Below are 18,184 nucleotides of genomic sequence, written 5' to 3'. Positions count from 1 at the left end.
GTAAAAAACCCCAAAACACAACCCAACAGACAGCCTGTTTAAAAAAAAACAAAACCACCACAAACCACACAAAACCCTAAAATAACCATTCCCCTAATTGTTTGCAAGCCAAATGCTGAGCGCTTGCTACCTGGAAGTATAACTGAGCACCGATTTTCATTCTCCAGACAGAGGTGTAAAAATCAGGGTATCTGATTTTCTTCAGTTCTGTTAAAATGGCAGTGAAATGCAAAACGATGGTGTGTGGGGTGGGTGACAACCTGGCACTGTGTAACTTCACGAACAAACCCAGACAGCTTTGTTCTGAGCAGAACTGAGACTACTATCCTTGCTGGGGCTATTGCTGTAAAACATGGCTGGTTTGGAGGAGCGGCGGGTTGGATTTGGTTTTTTCATAGGTTGGTGTTTTGTTGGGTTTGTGGTTTTTTTAATGCTGGTTATACTTCAAGACATGCAGTTTCTCTGAAACAGACTTAGAAGTTACAGTTGCATAGAAAGTATAATAAAATGTCGCTTACTGTAAAAATTTTTTTCTCTAGGTAAATCAGTTCTGTGTACCCAAGTTGTCCCAGCACAAAACTTAAGAACCCTCTGTGAGAAGTTGAGAGGAACAAATAGTGGCTGTAAGAGATCGCAGGGTGAAGTGCCCAGCAAGTCTGTAAGTGACTCAGCTTTGCCAGTCGCGGTAGACAAACCCTGTGCTCCTGAGACACTCGGAAAACAAATTCAACACTTAAAGAGCTTTCAGGAAGGTGGCAGTGCTTTGGAAATGAAGGCAACAGACATGAAAGGATGGGATCAGGTTCCTGATGAAGCATATGACCTACTTGATAAACTACTAGACTTAAACCCTGCAACAAGAATAACTGCAAAAGAGGCTTTGCTGCATCCTTTTTTTAAAGACAGGGGACTCTGAGAAGATACCATGCTCTAGTATTGCTTTCATACATTTTATGTGGAAATGAGATACTGAGGTAGTTTTACCTTGTTGCCCTCAACGTTTACACTCACTGAAATACCATCACTCTGTGCACAGAACTACTGTAGTTTTGTGTCTGGTACAGTTGGACTGCAAATGTAAGTTTACTTTAAGAAATACTTGCAGATGTAAAAGTTACACAAAGATCACCGACGTGGTCTTGTCCCAAGACACTTTTGAGGGGTTTATTGCTGTGCATACCTGTTCTCTGAGAAAGTTAACTTTGATCAGAAACTACGAAGAAAAGAAGTGTTTCACAAGCTCTATGCTTAATTCTCGAGATATTCCCTGAAAATTTACAAATTTGCCTTAAGGTATAACTGAAATAAGAAAGCGCTTGAGAGACTTTTTTCCATACTTGCATATCTCTGCTTTGTTCCTGATTAGTACATGAGGGACTGAAAATGGAACAAATTTTGTTCAGACTATTTTCAGAGAACAGTATTAATTTGGGATTGTTGCTAGAGGAGGGGCCAGGTGCTGGAGGTTATATCATCAAAAGAAAAGCATAACCGTTTTAAAAGTTCCTGTCTGGTCTTTCCTACTTAGGCGATAGTAATAAATGCAGGTACTCATTTTGTATAGCCCGTGTTTCCTCAGTGCTGTGGGTAACTGTCAATATTCAACAACTCCTGCCTTCAGAATGTCTCGTGTGACACGCATAGGTTTGATTTTTGTTATGGAAATTGATATCTTTTTTTTTTTTTAGAGAATATCTTTTAAATAAAGGATTTGTTTTTATAACTTCAGAAGATTGTCTAGAGATGCTTCTACAAAAATTAGTCAGGTAAGGTTCTCCTGTGGGATGCTTTTTTCAGGAAGAATTACGCACATTTGTTTCCTGCATAAATTCCTCAGTGGTAGAAACCACTTTTCAGATAGCTCTAGTGTGTATGACTGTCATAGTGGAAGTATCTTAATTATCAAGGAAGTGTTACCGCAGAGTTAGAAGCTAGCTGTTGTCTGGTCCTAAGTAGGAAAACCAACCTTAATAACCTCTAACCCCATACATTCAATGTGAAAAGTCAGTTACATTACGTTCAGCAGAAGTTACTCTAAACCCCGTGATAATTCTGGAGACTGAAACTTAATACAGTGTTTTTCCATCTACATTTCTTGAAATACTAATGGAGTTGTTGCTGTAAGAGGTTACAAGCCATTCTGAGGAAAGATTTCTGCTTTGATAACTTTTGTATAAGCCTTCTTGGATGAGCTGGTGGTTATAATAGTGCAAAGGTCCTGCCCAGGGCTGGGGCTGAAGAGGCATTATTTCAATATAGTCAAGATTTTGAATACATAGAAAGTGATGGTAATGCTGCTCTGTTCCTGGCATTAGCTGTTAGAGAAAAATATTTGCAGATGTCAGAATATTGATTGCAGAAAAATCTTGAAACCCACAAGACCCTGGGGCCCAGGTCTTAGTAATTTTTGCTGTTTATATAATTTCAACACAGCTCGTCACTGAGAAATTATTTATCTAAAGGAACTGCGGCCAAATTTGGCAAGCACTGCTGTCTGCCAGTGTCTGCAGATGTATTGTTTCCTCCTACTTCACTCATGCTGTCTATGGTCTTATGAGAGCACTAGCTGACAACAAGCAAAAATATGTCAACTATCTATTGTAAACTTTCTAAACAACCTCAGCTCTTTAAGCTTTCCCCCAAACCACAGCACTGAGCAGCTCCTTGCAGCAGGCACTACAACAATTAACCACTGCCTGAGTTTAAGCACCAGAAAGGGAAAGTCATTGCTAGCGGTGTTTTTGCCAAAACATTACGGGTAAATAAAATTCTGTAAGGAACAATTCTAAGCTCAGTATATTCGATAACAAGCTAGAAGAGCACATTGTTATTCCTTTCTCCAGATTGCTATTTATTTAAAACCTGGAGAGATTTTTTGGGGGGGGGGGAAGGATAAAGTAAAAAGAAAAATGTGTTTGAACAAGCATATGCTTACAAAGTACTTTTTGTAACCCTCTACAAAAGAATGAAAGCCAGAAGTAAAATGTTAAATGCAATGGGCTCTCAATTAAAAAAAAAAAAAAAAAAAAGGAAAACTAAGGAAAACACAAGAAAACACTAGAAGAGAGTAGTGGTTGCCACTGAGTTTTCTGCCTCTCTCTCTCCTGTGGTTCTAAGAATCTCTCAAAGCCATAGGTAAGAGCCCAGTACCAAGATTACTCTAAAGTTTAATTACATGATTTGAGATGTTTATAAACTGAATGTGAACCTCCTGCCATGAGCTGCAATTAGAAGAAACTCTGCCCAGAAATGACATTGCTACAGCACATGTTCAGTGGTCATGAGGCCACAGCTGGATTACTGTTAAGTTCTGGACACCATGCTGTGACAAGGATATTAATAAATTGGAAAGAAACCAAAAACGGCAGCAAAGAGCAGCATGGATTTGGAAAGATGAAGATAAGCTGATGGCTAGAATCCTGAGAACAGGATGCTGCGAGCAAATCTAAATACATCTGTGTATGTACACATACTCCCTAGCCTAGGGAGGACTACTTATCCTCAGTACTAAGCCAGGCTAGGTGAGGAAATAGTGCCGTGTGTTAAGTTGATGATATTTTTCCTAGTTATAAATGATAATTAGGAAACAGGAGGGCATCTTATTAAGAGTGTCTGGGGAAACACCTGCAAAACAGCTATGAAGTTTTTTCTGGATAATACCAATAAGGATAAATGAAATTCTAAATTCTATTAAGTTTGTAGTCCTATCACTTTTGAGATTGGACTCCACGAAGCATTTATTTAAAGCAAAATACTATGTGGATAAGAAAATAAATGAGACATCAATATTCTGTCTGAGAATATTCAATATCCTCCTTATTTTATGTATTTGCCATATCTAGAGGTTACATACTCTCTGCTCTCCAGAAAGCAAAAGCAATGTGGAACCAATATACAGCCAAGACTTCCTGTGCAGGTGCAAAAGGCTCCCCCGAATCCTTGAGTGGCCTCCTGAGGCCACCAGCTGTGATGGGATCCTAAAGCATTTCCGTCACCGCCCCCTGTCCGGCCAAGTTCCTACGGTCAGGAGTGATGTTGGACCTTAAGGTAGAACATGAAGGAGGTTTTCATTCCAGGGCACCTTTGACATGGGTAATCCAGCAATCGGTGCATTCTGGCTTTGCAGGAATAGAACATCTTATTTTGGGTATGACTGCCAAGCAAAAAAAGACTTCCTTTACAAAGTCAGTGTATTTTCCTAGCATCTTTCTGACCATTACATTCTCCTAGACAGCGAAATACGAAGAAAAAACCTTTAGAGCTTGCCTCAGATATCTGTTGGTGATGAAAAGGCATGTTCCTCTTCCGAACTAGATGACATATGCAAAAGAAAGTGTTTGTGTTTAGCATGGCACACCTGAAATTTTCCTATGTGCTGAAGGCAGAGCACACAAGGCAACAGAAGCCAAACCCCCCCCCCCCCCCCCACACACACACATTTTTCTCCCATTTGTTCAATTTATCACTGCATTTTAAAGATGCTTTGGCTATAGGGATAAAATGACCAACCCTTGAAGGCACTTAACAGAACAGCAGCATTTTAAAGGAAATTAGTACTTAATTGCTTCGTGAATTCCTATTCTATAATGAAACAATGTATCTCGGTGAGCTTAGAGCAAGGACAGCTCGCTGAGGCTTTACTCAAGCAATGTTCTTACTGCAGCATAGCTATCAATGGGACTTGGGGGTGGTGGTGGTGGTGTATGTTTAGTTTTTTAAAGCACATAGTGAATTTTTCTACTCATGTAGCCACAGCATGTTCACTTTGAGTTCCTCTTGTACCTTTTCCAGAAAACAGAACATGTACCAGGCCAGCGGCAGTACGTCTGTGGTTCCTGCTCCTTTCTGCTGCTGCCTTCCTGGCTGGCCAGTTCAAGGGGTAGTAAATATTTAAATTGGCAGCCTGCATGCAGTGGGTGGAAACTGGATAGCTGCTTTGATCATATGCTTACGAAGGCCAGCATATAGAGTTTTGTTACTCTGGTAACAAAAAAGTTTCTGGTACCACGGAGGTGAGGGCCCAGTAAATTGGGTATTTTGCATCAGGAAGGGACAGCATTACCCAGATAACCCAGGATTTTTGTAAATGTGCCTGTTGTACACTTAATGCTGCCTCTCCATGACTCAGCCCTTTTTACTTTCATGTCCTTTTGACTCTGCAAGAATATTATCCCTATACAATGCTTTATTGTATCATGTTAAAAACTAACCACTGTAAGCATTCCTGAGCCTCCCCAGAGTATTGTTTATTCCATTTCTGGAAAGACTTAAATCCTGGGGGGATATGGTAGGGAAGAGGGTGGTTTTGTTACATGCTATTTGCTTTCTTGCATAAAGTTCTGCTATGGTTTTCAGAAGAGTCAGATTTTAATCTAAGCCCTAATTATACCTTTTTTTCAAAAATACCAGTGCTATGAAGTGTTTTACCCAAGGTATCCGTTCAATCCATTTCTTTTATAGGGCATAAACAAACTACTTGTAACAAATAATGCACACCTAGGTTTGCTTCTTAATGTGAAGAGCTAGGGATGTAGCCTAACAATTGGAATATTTGAAGAAAATTAACTTTTTATGATGAAAGGTTATATACTTTGGTTTAATGAACGCCACAGGTCATGTCTAGCAGGAGGCAGCTCACTGATAAAATCTCTCTCGTATTTTCCATTCCTGTTGCCTCTCGCCACCTTTCCCAAGAAATCCTACCAGAGGGTCAGATTCCTGCACTCTGTGTTGCTCTAAGTTATTTGTCTTTAATGATTCTTTTGCTGCTTCGAACATTACTGTGCATTATGTGCAAACCACCCATTATTTCCATTTCAGTTGTCCTAGGAGTCCTCTCTCGAGTCCTGCTCCTGTCCTACTGCCCGTTTGCTTGACTCAAAGATCTCAGTTTCCTTATCAAAACCCCTCACTTGGACTTGGCAGTGTAGGTAAGAAGTTTTAGAGTTCTTTGTAGCGTCTCATTTTGCTTGTTCATAGTCTGGTCTCATCTGGGAATACCAATTTCGGATGAAAGAGGAAGTCTAACTTCTGTTGACATTTCTACCACACATCTACGTGCCTGCCTGTCTTAACGCTGGAGGAAAGTGCTGAAGTGAGACAGTAACACCGAACTCAGAGGACACAAACCGCTACAGCCAGCCTTTTTCTTGCTTCTATAAACAACTCAACACCTTTTTCCTTCACCAGATTCATATTCAGCTATAAAATTTGTTTCAAAGTTGCTTCCAAAACTCCCTAAAAAGTTTTTCTGCCTTGTGATTGCCAGCCCACTCCCATGAGCTGCCTGAGCTACTCGTGGGGCTCCCTCCACATCCCAGGAGCAAGGAGACTACGATAGCTGACTTACTGCAGGGGGTACAAGGCTCAGATCAGGGATCTTTTTGTTCCTTTAGTACTTTTTATTTTAATGGATTGACCCAGGGGAGTTTACTGTGGACAATTCACCACAGCACAGAGTTGTCCTGCACACAGCTTACAGCCAAGCAGTTATCACCTGCTGGGGTCCTTCGCACACGCAATCTGGCATATGTTTTCCATTGCAGGTCTGCTTGCAGCTAGCTCGGTAACTCGAGTCACGTTCATTACAGTCGCTTCATGAAAAAACAGTATGTAGTTTGAATTTATAGGTATTTACCCCAGTTGTCTTTGGAAAAATCACAGTATTTTGGAACATTCACTTACAGGCAGCCCATTACGGGAGGGGAAAGAGGTTCAAGTTACCTCCTGACTGCTATGCTGTTCATTTGCTAAAAATCAATTATTCGACTAATTTGATGCATTATGATTTAGATGCAGTAGATGTCCTAATGGCCAGCAAAACGAGGACTGCAGAATCCCTGGTAAATTAGTTTGGACACAGATACAAATGTACTGGACCAGCAGCGCTCCAGAACTGCATTCCCTGGCCGCCTTTCAGAGCTTATAAAAGGAGGCTTAATCTAGGGCTTTTCCTTGAAACATTCCCATGAAGATTCACCACCTAGAAATTTCATAGAGCACATCAAACTGATTAATAAAGCCTACTGTTTCTAGCCAGTTTGGATCCTAATGAATTTGGTAGGACATTACCGTGCCACTTCAGCTGATTGCTGCTGAGCTGCGCAGCTCCTGCTCTCACAGCACCTTTGGGACTGCATAGGGATCCTTGGAGGTGAGAGTATAATCTGGCATGCTTCACTCTGCCTACAGCCTCCCAGTAAAATTTGAGATAAAAAAAATAAAAAAATAAATAAAATTACAAACCCGATTATTTTTCAAGTGCTGACTGACCATAGTCACATTTTGTGAGCTGGTATTGTTTTGTTCCATCATGTGCTAATTATTCAAAAGAGGTCGCCATGCTATCGTGCTTACGACTCGCTGCTTTTAACCCTGTAACATTTGTACATCAGGGCCATGAAATGCTGAGACAGACCACAGATTTACATTGTAGCTACAACCTCTATATGTCAGTTTTAAGGGCCTCAGTACATGCTAAGCTTTGGCATGCAAACGTGAAAATTAGATTTACCACACAACTTTCAAATGTTAACGTCACTCATCCCCTATTGCTAGTATCAGCCTAAATGAAATGCTAATTTGCAACGTTCAAAGAAGTCTCAGAATATCCAGGGGAGAAATTCAGTGCTGTGATTCAGCCATGTGCATGTTGTTTGGATTAATCCCAGCAGGTCTATTTTGTACCTTCCAGTGCAACAAACTGGGGTTTGGGAACTAATTCCTCCTCATGATTTTAATGGAAAGTATGAGAAAAGCTTCTGCATAAAAACTAGGACTACATTAAATAAGAGGCAAAAAGAAAAATTCAGGTAGCACAAGAAGAAATGCACCCACAATTGTTACAGAGGGCGGGAGAGGAATGCTCGCCTCTCGGAGAGCAAGACAACGCTGATCTTGAGTTGGGAACCTCAACTTGGTGCCCTGAGACAGCTTCACCGCCCCTTTCACGTGTGCGTTTCAAAAGGCGCTGTTAGGTGCCGAGGCTGGGGTAAGCCAGCTCTAGTCAGCTGCGCTCATCTTTTAGCTTGACGTGCCTGGGCAGCAGGCATCCCACGCCCATGGCTTTCTGGAATTCTCCTAAGAAAGGGATGGAGGAGAGCGGGACGTAGCACGGGTGCGGGAAGTGCCCCGGTGGGGCATCCCCTCTGCCCACCCGGCCCCGCTCGGCGGGAGCAGCCTGCTGCCTCCCCAGTGCCATCGGGCCCTGCACACAACGCAAGCAGCAGCAACCCTCCCTTTCTCTTCCCACTAATCTTTTCCAGTTTATAAAACTGACTTGTCTCTTGAGGATTTTGAGATTTTTCCTTCCTAACACCTTCTCCATTAAAGTCTGGATGCAGCAGCACAGGATTTTTTCCTTATCAAAACAGACAAAGAAGTGAAAGATGGATGCTACCAGATACCACAATAAATTCCAATTCCCATCAAACAAACTGTAACGAGTCATTAGCATCCCCCCGCTCCGATGGAGGGAGGTCTTCCTGCTGGTCTGCGCTCCTACACTGGGTTGACTTTTTCTCTTGAGCTGCTCTGCATAGTTAGTGGACACATACCATTTGTTGTTAAGCCTTATTTCCCCTGGTTCAGAAATAAGTCTTTCTGGTAGCAATAAGCAAAAGGTGTCTTCCCCCCTCCCCTCTTTGACTTTGATGTTCTCCCTCCCAGAAATGAGTTTATCAAATTTATAACATGTAATTAGGTATAGCAGACATAAGCACGGGAGCTATCTTTAACAGCTCTTCCAAAACTTGCAGGTGACCAACGAGTCAAAGTCCTCCAAGCTGAGTTCCTTCACTTGGGTGGAACAAACTAACAAGTTCCACTGTCTGGGACAGCAGAGCTCAGCCAGAAGGCTTCAGACTAGTGCTATTTTGCCAGTAGCTTTTCAGGTATCACATCAGTGTCAGGGCAAAAATGTAATTTCCTCCAAGCATTTTCAGGTACAGTTCTTCTCAAAAGATCCTCTTTGACCCTGCTGTCATAAGAGCTAGGGCAGCTGAGATTTTAATTTAGAGCTTTATTACAGAATTATATATATATACACACACACACGTACACAGACTCTTCCAGCTAATAACCAGCATGAGTACAGAAAGAATCTGGACAGGCAAAAGCCAGAAGAAAATAGATGAGACAGAAACACACAGGAGGAGCAGCAACAAAATGAAATGGGAATGGAATTCCATCCAAAAGGAAGAGACATTTGTTTTCATAGCTTGGAGGAGTAAGGAGGAACAAGCCACTGCAAGTTTTCACAGCCAGAGCCCCTCAGATAATTGCATGAATCCTGGTCAGCCTACGCACTGAAGTGTTACTGAAAGCACTATGCTGTCTGGAAGGGAAAAGAGACCACGAAGCGTTTTGTAGGCTATTTGTGTGCCCAGGCAGGCGTGCACCCAGCAGCCCTGCAGTCCCTGTCCTTTGCTTGTCCAGGTCAGGGATGTACATGAACAAGCTACAGCTCCCTTTTAGGCTGGGGCAGCCAAGATTCCCCCCTCCGCAAATCCAGCATATGGAGAGAAAGAAAAGGAAGGGAGAACGCTTGGGACTGGATGCCTACATCTTGCCCCGCTACGCGAAGGCAGGCTGAAGCTAGGGAACAAACTCCATCCTGCTTGAAAAGTGCTTCCTAAGCATAACCTCATGGAGTAATGCACTCGGAACAGCGATTAAAAACAAAACCGCTCCCCTTACTTAGCAGCTCACGTCAAAGAAGCTTAAGCACATGCCTAAAGTTAAACAGATGTTTAGGCTTCTGCTCAAGTGGGGCCTGTGCTGACTCTGCAGTATCGCAGATTTACAGGACTGGCTAGCAGCAACTGCAGGCCCTTAATTCCGCTGGTACCTCCGCTCCGACATGCGCTCCTCGGTATGCACATACTGCAAACACTGACTCAGATGCCAGATTTCTGTAACATACACAAAGCCATAAAAGTACTTCTCAAACTCTAGCAATCTAGTTGATTCAAATAAAGCATGTAAACTTCTTGAATATATATATATGTGTGTGTGTGTGCGCTACATAGGTACAAAATGTTTTCATAACCTGATTATTGACCCAATGATCCTAAAATGCCACATTAAACCAATAGTGGGCAAGGATGAAAACGCAAGAGGAGGTGAAAAATATAGGGTTAAGATTGCTACAAGACAATGACACGTTGAAAAACTATTGTATCCACAGTGTCCAGAAATGAATAAGTGAGTTACAAATACTTGAGTTTAATCTCTAAACTATTCTTCAAAACTCTTTGCCCTTTGCTAGCCTAAAGCGTCAGGTTAGTCCAAATGGACGTTATCTGCTTTAGAGACAAACTCCATTGTGGGGGGAAGCTCTAGTTGCCAAGTACTTGGCAAGACAGATTTGCAATTAGGTACTTCCCTCTACCCTAGGGAACCTGGACTATAAAAAGAGAGCAGGAGACAGACCCAAATTTAACTAAATGAACTGCATCCACTCCAAAAGCAGTATGCCAAGTTTCAAAATATTCTGGCTTGCAATGAAGCTTTAAAGATAAGTTTCCAACAGCCGTCTCAACAGCCTGCTCAATACGCACATGCACGCTAAGATTTCATACAGAAATATTGCTCGTGGTGAGGCCTGGGTAATGCAACGTTTGCCAGAATTAGGACATATATAGAGAACATGCTCATGCATTGTCTATAAAACTCAGTCCATTAATTACAGTTGGCAAGCAACGCATATAGGAGACAAGGGTGGTTGTGAAATAGATTGCAAGATCTGCTAGTTTAAAAAGAAAAAAAAAAAAAAGGTTATGCCAGAGGTACATAATCAGTCTGTGAATAAATGAGCGTATTCCCGCAAAAGGTTATTGACTATGAAGACAAACTGGCACAGAGATCCTTCGCTAGCGATCCAGACACACAGCAACCGACTTGCTAATCAAGTTACACTGAAAATACCTCTTTCTTACAGTTTTCTTTTCCAAAAAGCTGCAGATGCACATGCCACTTGGGAAGAAGAGGTAAGAGGGTCATAAGATGCTCAAGTCTTGCCACACTTAAAAAAAAATATTTTTTTTCTAGTCCTTCCTAGTTTCTGAAGCATACAGTGAAGCAAGCGAGTTAAATGATCCATTTAAGAGGAACCTGTAGGAAAAAGCCTAAGCCTGACTCTTAAAAGGTCAATGAAGTTACTCCCTTCATGTGCGAGTTGCAGTGATATGTGCAGACTCTTCCTTCCTACCTGGTTGAGTTTGCCAAAACAGGCTGGTTCCCCAAAAACTTTAGCTGCGCAAAATAGGATCATCCATCGGAGGGACAAATGCACACAGAGTGGGAATGTGGCCCAGACAGAAACAAATGCAATGTGGAGCACTGAAGTGCACCGGTGAATGATTTAATTTTCAGTTTCAGAAAACCTCAACTTAAAAAAAATTAATAACAATCCAGCTGTTTATAAAATTTCTTCTATTAAATACTCTACACAAGCTTTTAAAATCAGATCTAAAAATGATCAACAGCCCGGTCAGGCCCGTGCAAAGGACCACAGCGCTGCTTGGATTTTCACGCAAATTCCACCACTTTTGTACAGACACTCCACAGCAGCGCACAAGGAAAGGGACGGGAGATCTGTAGCAGAAAGGATTAAAATTCTTTATAAAATTGCTGGATTTCTAGTAGCACAGAAACTGTATAATATCTTTTCCGAATCTGATTTTTCCATTAGCTTTCATAATAATAAACAGTGCTAGAAGTGTGTAAGATACTTCTCCTCATCCCTAGAGAGCCATAGTTTTTAAGTGATCTCTCAGATGGGGCAGTACTTGAGGCAACAGAATTCTCCAGCATTGGGTTAACAATCCTTTTGGAGGAACCAGGGAATTTACCCCAGAAGATATGGGCAGTACCTCGTGACCTTCTAAATTTCATGGGTATATTTTAGCCTGTTTTTGTCATTATAAAACTGTACTACAAGAAAAGTTTACAAAGTGTCTTGCTTAGGGTGTCGATGTAGAAGTATGTAATTTCAAAACAAAAACAAGTTTAGTTCATCTTTAAAGAATGCACTATTCTGATAACGACCATCTCCAAGTAAACTGAGGAACCACTGGGAACCACAGCAATGTGAAATTCATTCTTCTCCGAAATCCACAGGAACTGTTTATTTCTTCATGTGCTCAGACACAATCTGGATTTTCATTTAGTTATTACTCCAGTGAAGTGAAATGAGAGCTATAGCATCCTGGTAAATTAATTATGGCCCACTTCCCCTCCATCTTCTTTGTATTTTGATTCCAATGCTACAGGACTGGCAGGCTGTTCCCGCCCCCTCCTATTTCTAGTTAATCTTTAGAAAGGACCATCTCACACCTCAGTTCAGAATTTGCTAATTTTTAGCAAGATTTTTTATATATATATTTATTTATTTATTTTCAGAACACAGGCTTGCTTTTAGATAGCGTTTGGTCATTTCCAGCCAGGTGAAGCCCAGCCCTCGCTGTGCTGCTGGAGCTGCAGGTCCTGATTTAGGTAGGGTTAGCTGCTCTAGGATACATGACCATGACCTTGGCAGGTAAGCACAGAGTTACCGAGGCTCAGAGGGGCTGTGCTGGGGAGGTCTTGCCTTCTGGGGCAGAGCCATTCAGGGCCAGCCAGTATGAGGGAATGGAGGAAGGGAATACACACGGAACACCAGGTTTTGGCACAGCACAGCCTGCTCCTTAGCGTCCACGCCACCAACCTCACCCTCCACTAGCAGCAGGGGTGGAGGCAGGATCCTAGTCTGTCCCGCTTGCTTGCCAGGCTTTTTTTTTTTCCAGGTTGTTCATGCCAGAATCAAGCAGGCAGAAACTGTCTTTATGGCTTCTAGAAGAGGAGACCACAGCTGTCCCAACCCTACAGATCAAAGATCAGGCATCCCCCAACTTTCACACATGGTATAATGGTGAAAAGAAGTTTCCTCTTTTATCATCTCTTTTGGGGGGGGAGGGGGAATCCTAGACTGAGGAATCTTGCTGAGGAGTTCTGTTTGCTCAAGTCTAAGATATCTGCACTACAGCTATTGAGCCTCAAAGGGCTCCAAATACCACCACAAGCTATAAAATACTTCTCAACAAACATCAGCAAGGTTCAGACTTGCAGCAAGCACCCTGAAGCCTGGTAATGTGCCACAGGAAGAACACTGAAGAAGCTGGGCACCACCCCTGCTCTGGTCCCCACAACAACAGGAAATTTGTTAAACAAAAGCCTGAGCTCATCCCAAGAAGCAATCAATGCCCCCTGTACACGGGAAAAAAAGATATGACCCGGAAAGTGAGGTCAGGAAACACGCTGGCAGTCAGCTTAATCATGCGCAGCAGTCACCTTGAGAAGTTTTGTTGCCCCTCAAGATGCACTAATGGCACAACCCTGCTCAGGATGAAGATGATTTCCATTAGTTTCTGCAGCACTCTGATGGAGCACCCGGGAGTTCAATAGACGCATCGCAGCAGAATTGGTACGTATTGCTATGCGCCAGCTCTCCGGTATCTCCAGCCGGAGCACGGTGTGTAATTCAGCAGTCACTAGCAAGGACGTGCCCACCGAAGGCCGGTAAAAGAGCAGCAGGAGGAGCAGGGCTGCTCCGCAAGAGGACGTGAGCCAGGACTGCAATGCAGACAGCCCCCTCACAGCATGTGAACAGGGTGGGCAGAGCGGGGTGCTGGCACATCAGCAATCCCAGATAAAGCAAAGGGATAAACTGAGTCCAGGGTCTATGTGGAGGGTCCAGTCAGGAGCAAAAGGAGACAGGGCCAGAGATGAGGCCACAAGACAGATCCAAGACCCATCCAGGAGGCAGAGCCAGGCTGGAGACAAGCATACTTGGGAAACCTGGGCTGAAGCACAGCCCTAGGCCGTGGGCAGAGGCTCCAGGGGAGGCTGGTGGGTGCACTCAAGGCCCCGACATAGCAGCTCAAACCTTAACTGCCTTGTCTCCATGCAGGAGGAGGTTGCTGTTGTAACCCTATTGCTTTTATCATCACGATTCCAAAAAGACAGACAGCTGCCTCAATACTTCTGGTCTCTCTTTTAAGAGAACAGTTTTCAAAACAGCTGTTAGGGTAATTTAAGCTCATGCTGTCAAATAAATTGACCGTGCAACTTTTGAGGTTTACTTCATTTATACCTTTTAAAGCCAGCCTCAGGGACCTCAGAGAAATCTCACTCAAGCGAGTGTTTCATTGCTTTAACTTAGTATTGAAAACATATTACTGTCATCTTTCAATCTCCATTTGTGCATTTCACACAAGCTGCTTCCTGCCACACCGCACTCACTCATTTCTGGTTTTCAGTATTAAAAAAAAAAAAAAAAAAAAAAAAAAAAGGTCACAGACCCAGCGTACGTCTGTTACGTAACCCCCCGCCGCCGGGCGCAGGAATTTGGGATGCCGAGCAGCCGCAGCGGAGCAAGCAGACTTGGCAAGCTCAGATTTTACTTCCTGCAAAACTGGAATGCAGAGCAGCTCTCTGGGCTTTGGAGTTTGTACAGTAATTATTCCGCTAAAGAGTTAGTCTGGGAAAGGAAAATAAGGCAGGCGTTGAAGCAAACCTACTGCTGGGTCTGCAGAGCAGGACTCTGCTGAAATCAAGTGTTTTCAAGTAGGCCAGCACACCATATCGCAAGTACAAGAAAGCAGTCACTGTGCTCAGATCGCCTGTGGGTCACTGGGCTGCAGCGTACGAGAGCAGGGCTCCAACCAGACGTGACTCGGTGTCAACCTGCCCCGTTACCTGCTCTTCTCCTAACTCCTGTCCCACCTTCTGCACACCCCAACTGTTTTCAGGCCAATTCATTTCTAACCTGGCAGCTGCTCTGAGTGATGAGGGGAGAGTGGGTTTGCTTTTGGGAGCGGCATTTTGTTCTCAGGCTCTGGTGCCAAGCACCCCAAAGGTTTCCAGTCGCCAGGAGATGTTGCTGCAGGACAGGCTGCTCAGCTCTAGTCCCAAGCTAGGTCAGGCCCACTGGCCTGGGCACAAATCCTGCTCTCTCCCAACACCCAGGAGCACTGTGGAAACGGAACACGTTAAGCAAAGAGAGACTCTGTAAAGGATTCAACATGCTAAATGCAGATACGTCAAATATTTGCAAATCCCATGCCCCCGAAGGAATTGGGCTGAACTGCTCCACCAAAACATGAACCACTACATTTCTCATCGAAAACATGGAAACACACGTCCTCTCCCCCACCCCAAGCCATGTGGCTCAGTTTTTGCATGAAAGCTTGAGTATAGCAGAGATAATATGTTTCATACTGGCCACTTCAAGCAGTGTTATCTCCACCCTGGGGAACTCTGGAAGAGGGAGGCTAGTTGGATAATTTTGAACCAATTTTACAAAGTTACAAGGACAGTAAGTTCTTGTAAGTTTAGCTAGTGTCGGAGGCAGAATAGAAACATCCAACCCACACAAGCCTCCCTGCAAAAGAGGGTTCCTGCAGTGTTGGCGGCAGAATCCACACCCCTGCTCTTTTCCCAGGAGACCAGACCTCCTGAATCCCACTGCCCTTCGAATTTCATCGCATCCCATACCCAAGCAAGTGCCTGAGTTACTACCAGCGTCGCTTGTCGCAAACTGTTATTTAGGAAGCATGGGTTAGTGACCCTCTTAATTTCTGCCTCTCCAAGCAGAGGTGACTTTCCCTAAGAGCCAGAACCCAAACCAGTTCTTCATAACCAGAACATTTGTAGCAGGATCAAGGTATGACCACTTCTTCACGGTGTGAGGGTTTTACCCCTCTGTGGCACCCAGCAGGTTACTGGAAAACACAGCATCTCTACTCAGTACCAATGATGAATTGGTGATAACAATTAACATTCTTATATTCCTCCATTTCTTAAAGGAGTTACCTGTTTACTGCAAGTGAAACGTAGCACGCTGGCCCTTGTAGCCTGCATCCACCCCTCTGCTGCTTCCCTCAAACTTGGCACAGGAGCCACCACGTTGGGGCTCCCAGCGACCGAGCTCCTCCCAGCACAAGGGTGGCGGGGAGTGAAATACAAGCTCCTCTGCACGTGTTTTATTCTTTTAAAAAATCCTAAGACACAGCTAGATCTGTTGGTTATGGATTTTCTCCATTTTTTTTCTTCCAGAATTAGGAGTATAAATACATCACCCGTTAAGGGCAAGATCTAGCAGCAGTTAAATAGCCCTTATTCCCCTGAAGATAATGGGATGGCTCACTTGAGAACATTTTATTAGCATAGCAGATTTTTTTAAACATTTCTTTTGGCTTAAAATATTTAGAATAAGATCTCTCAATTTTCCAGCAACACAGCTGTTATATGTCTGGCTTTAAACCCAAATCTGTTTGTACCATGCTAAGATTCCCAGTGAATAGCTGCAAAACTTCAAGGCTGATTTTCCTTAGCATCGATGATTTATTCCTTAATCAAGCAATTTTTTTTTAATGGACTGCTTCAGTTAAATTTCCTTATTTTCATTTTATAGCATTCCTTTGAGGATATGTTCTGTCAAATAGATATTTGATAAGATTAGGGATAGCTCAAGTCCCTAGTCCAAAATCTGGAATTGGAAGTTTTGGCCAATGTCTCAGCAGAAAATTTTCTTTTCAGGAGGAAAAAAAAAAATTAAAATCTTGATTTATTAAAAATTCCTGATAGGGAAGAGCTATTCTTGAAAAATATTTTGATCAAAAAAACCACACAAACCCACAACCAAAAAGCAATAAAGAAAAAGAAAAAACAAAACAAACTCAAAGCCAACTTTGACATGACAAAATTGGATATGTCTAAGTCAGAAAGTATGGTTTGGGTCCAACATTATACCCACTTCGAGATTATCGTTAACATATTTAAAAGGTAAAAATACTTTCATTGACTGAATTTCATTTATTTTTCTAATCATCAGCATTCAAAAAATTGAAATTCTAAATTAACTTAAAAGATTCATATCTACTGTCTCACAGAGAAACATCAAAGAAGGAGATTTTTACTTCTCTAGACATTTTCTTGCACGTCTGAAGCTGGAATCAAATAGATTTTCCGTGTTGATCAAATCCACTTATTTCTCTGAGCTACCAATGAAAAGGAAAAAAAATCCAACCAAAACACCAAACTCCCTCAGTATTCTGCTTCCATCTGCATGCAGGCTAAATCAAATTTGTCCAACCACCTCCTGACTGGGTGGAGGCAGTGGGAAATACTTGGCCATACTCATTTTTTGTTCCTGACAACGGTTACCCTGATGGAAAGTGATGTTATACTACAGAGAGAATTGTGGGTGGCTTTGTGTAGGAAAAACACCACAGAAATCTAGTATTTTCTCAGTACTCTGTGTTTCTAAATCTAAATGAAACAATAACAATAATAATAATTATTTAGATATTAAAACCTTGGGTCTGGGCTTGTAAGCTTTTGAATATCTTTACTGCATTGGGAACCGAGGCAGTCATAGAACAAGCTTTTATTCCTAATTTAACTTTACCAATCATTTAAAGTTAGTTTTGAAAGCACAGTATATTTGGCTGTGCTTTTATTAAAAAAAAAAAAAAGTCCAGGATGTAGAAAAAACGTGCAGAGAGATTCAGACCAGAGCAGAAGCTCCACAGATGAGCCATCTCCCGCGCTAGTGTAATTAAAACTATTTTGATCGACATTAAATAAGATACCAGCATACATTAGGGAACCCATTTTGCCCACTTCTATGTGCTAGCAGCTACCATGGGAGGAGCAGTCCCTATGCCCCCCTTCCCCTCACAGTGACCAGGCTACTTTACCCCATCTACGGGATGTATATCACACATGCCCATTCGCCACAGAGGCCTCATCTCTCCAAAGGTGTCACATACAACCAGAAGACTTCAGAAATGCAAGAAGCCAGGGCCACCGTCCAAACCCTATACTGTGCTGTCTCACCTCCAGGCTTGGGCCAGGTTTCCTGGGCCAGGTTTCCTGGGCCAGGTACAGTCTCCCATATGCAAGCCACCTCCTCTTAGGTGATAAAGAGGAGTCAAAGTTTTTCTGAATAAAACCAAACTTTATTTGAACAAGACATCCGGGGTTGGACATGTTAGAGCATGCAGGGATCCAGCCATCACAGGGCAGTATTGCCCAACAGGACATTTTTGATCCCAAGTACAAAGCAACAACACAGTCTTTCAGCTGACAGTTCCTGACTTTGTGGGGCAACGACGACTCCAACATTGATTCACTTGTGCCT

General features: G+C 42.8%; 1 protein-coding gene across 1 annotated transcript in view; it reads left to right on the top strand.

Annotated features, from left to right (window-relative positions):
- CDC7 (cell division cycle 7) overlaps nt 1-982 on the top strand; it is a 15,784-nt gene extending 14,802 nt beyond the window's left edge. Inside the window, exon 11 of the mRNA XM_009640633.2 lies at nt 540-982. Coding sequence (XP_009638928.1) covers nt 540-916 — 377 coding nt within the window. The 3' untranslated portion in view covers nt 917-982. The remainder of the gene's footprint in view (nt 1-539) is intronic.
- The last annotated feature ends 17,202 nt before the right edge of the window (nt 983-18,184 follow it).

Source organism: Egretta garzetta, unplaced genomic scaffold (assembly GCF_000687185.1).
Source record: "Egretta garzetta isolate BGI_Z169 unplaced genomic scaffold, ASM68718v1 scaffold706, whole genome shotgun sequence".
NCBI classification, from domain to species: domain Eukaryota; kingdom Metazoa; phylum Chordata; class Aves; order Pelecaniformes; family Ardeidae; genus Egretta; species Egretta garzetta.
This window is presented reverse-complemented; position numbering and strand designations above follow the sequence as displayed.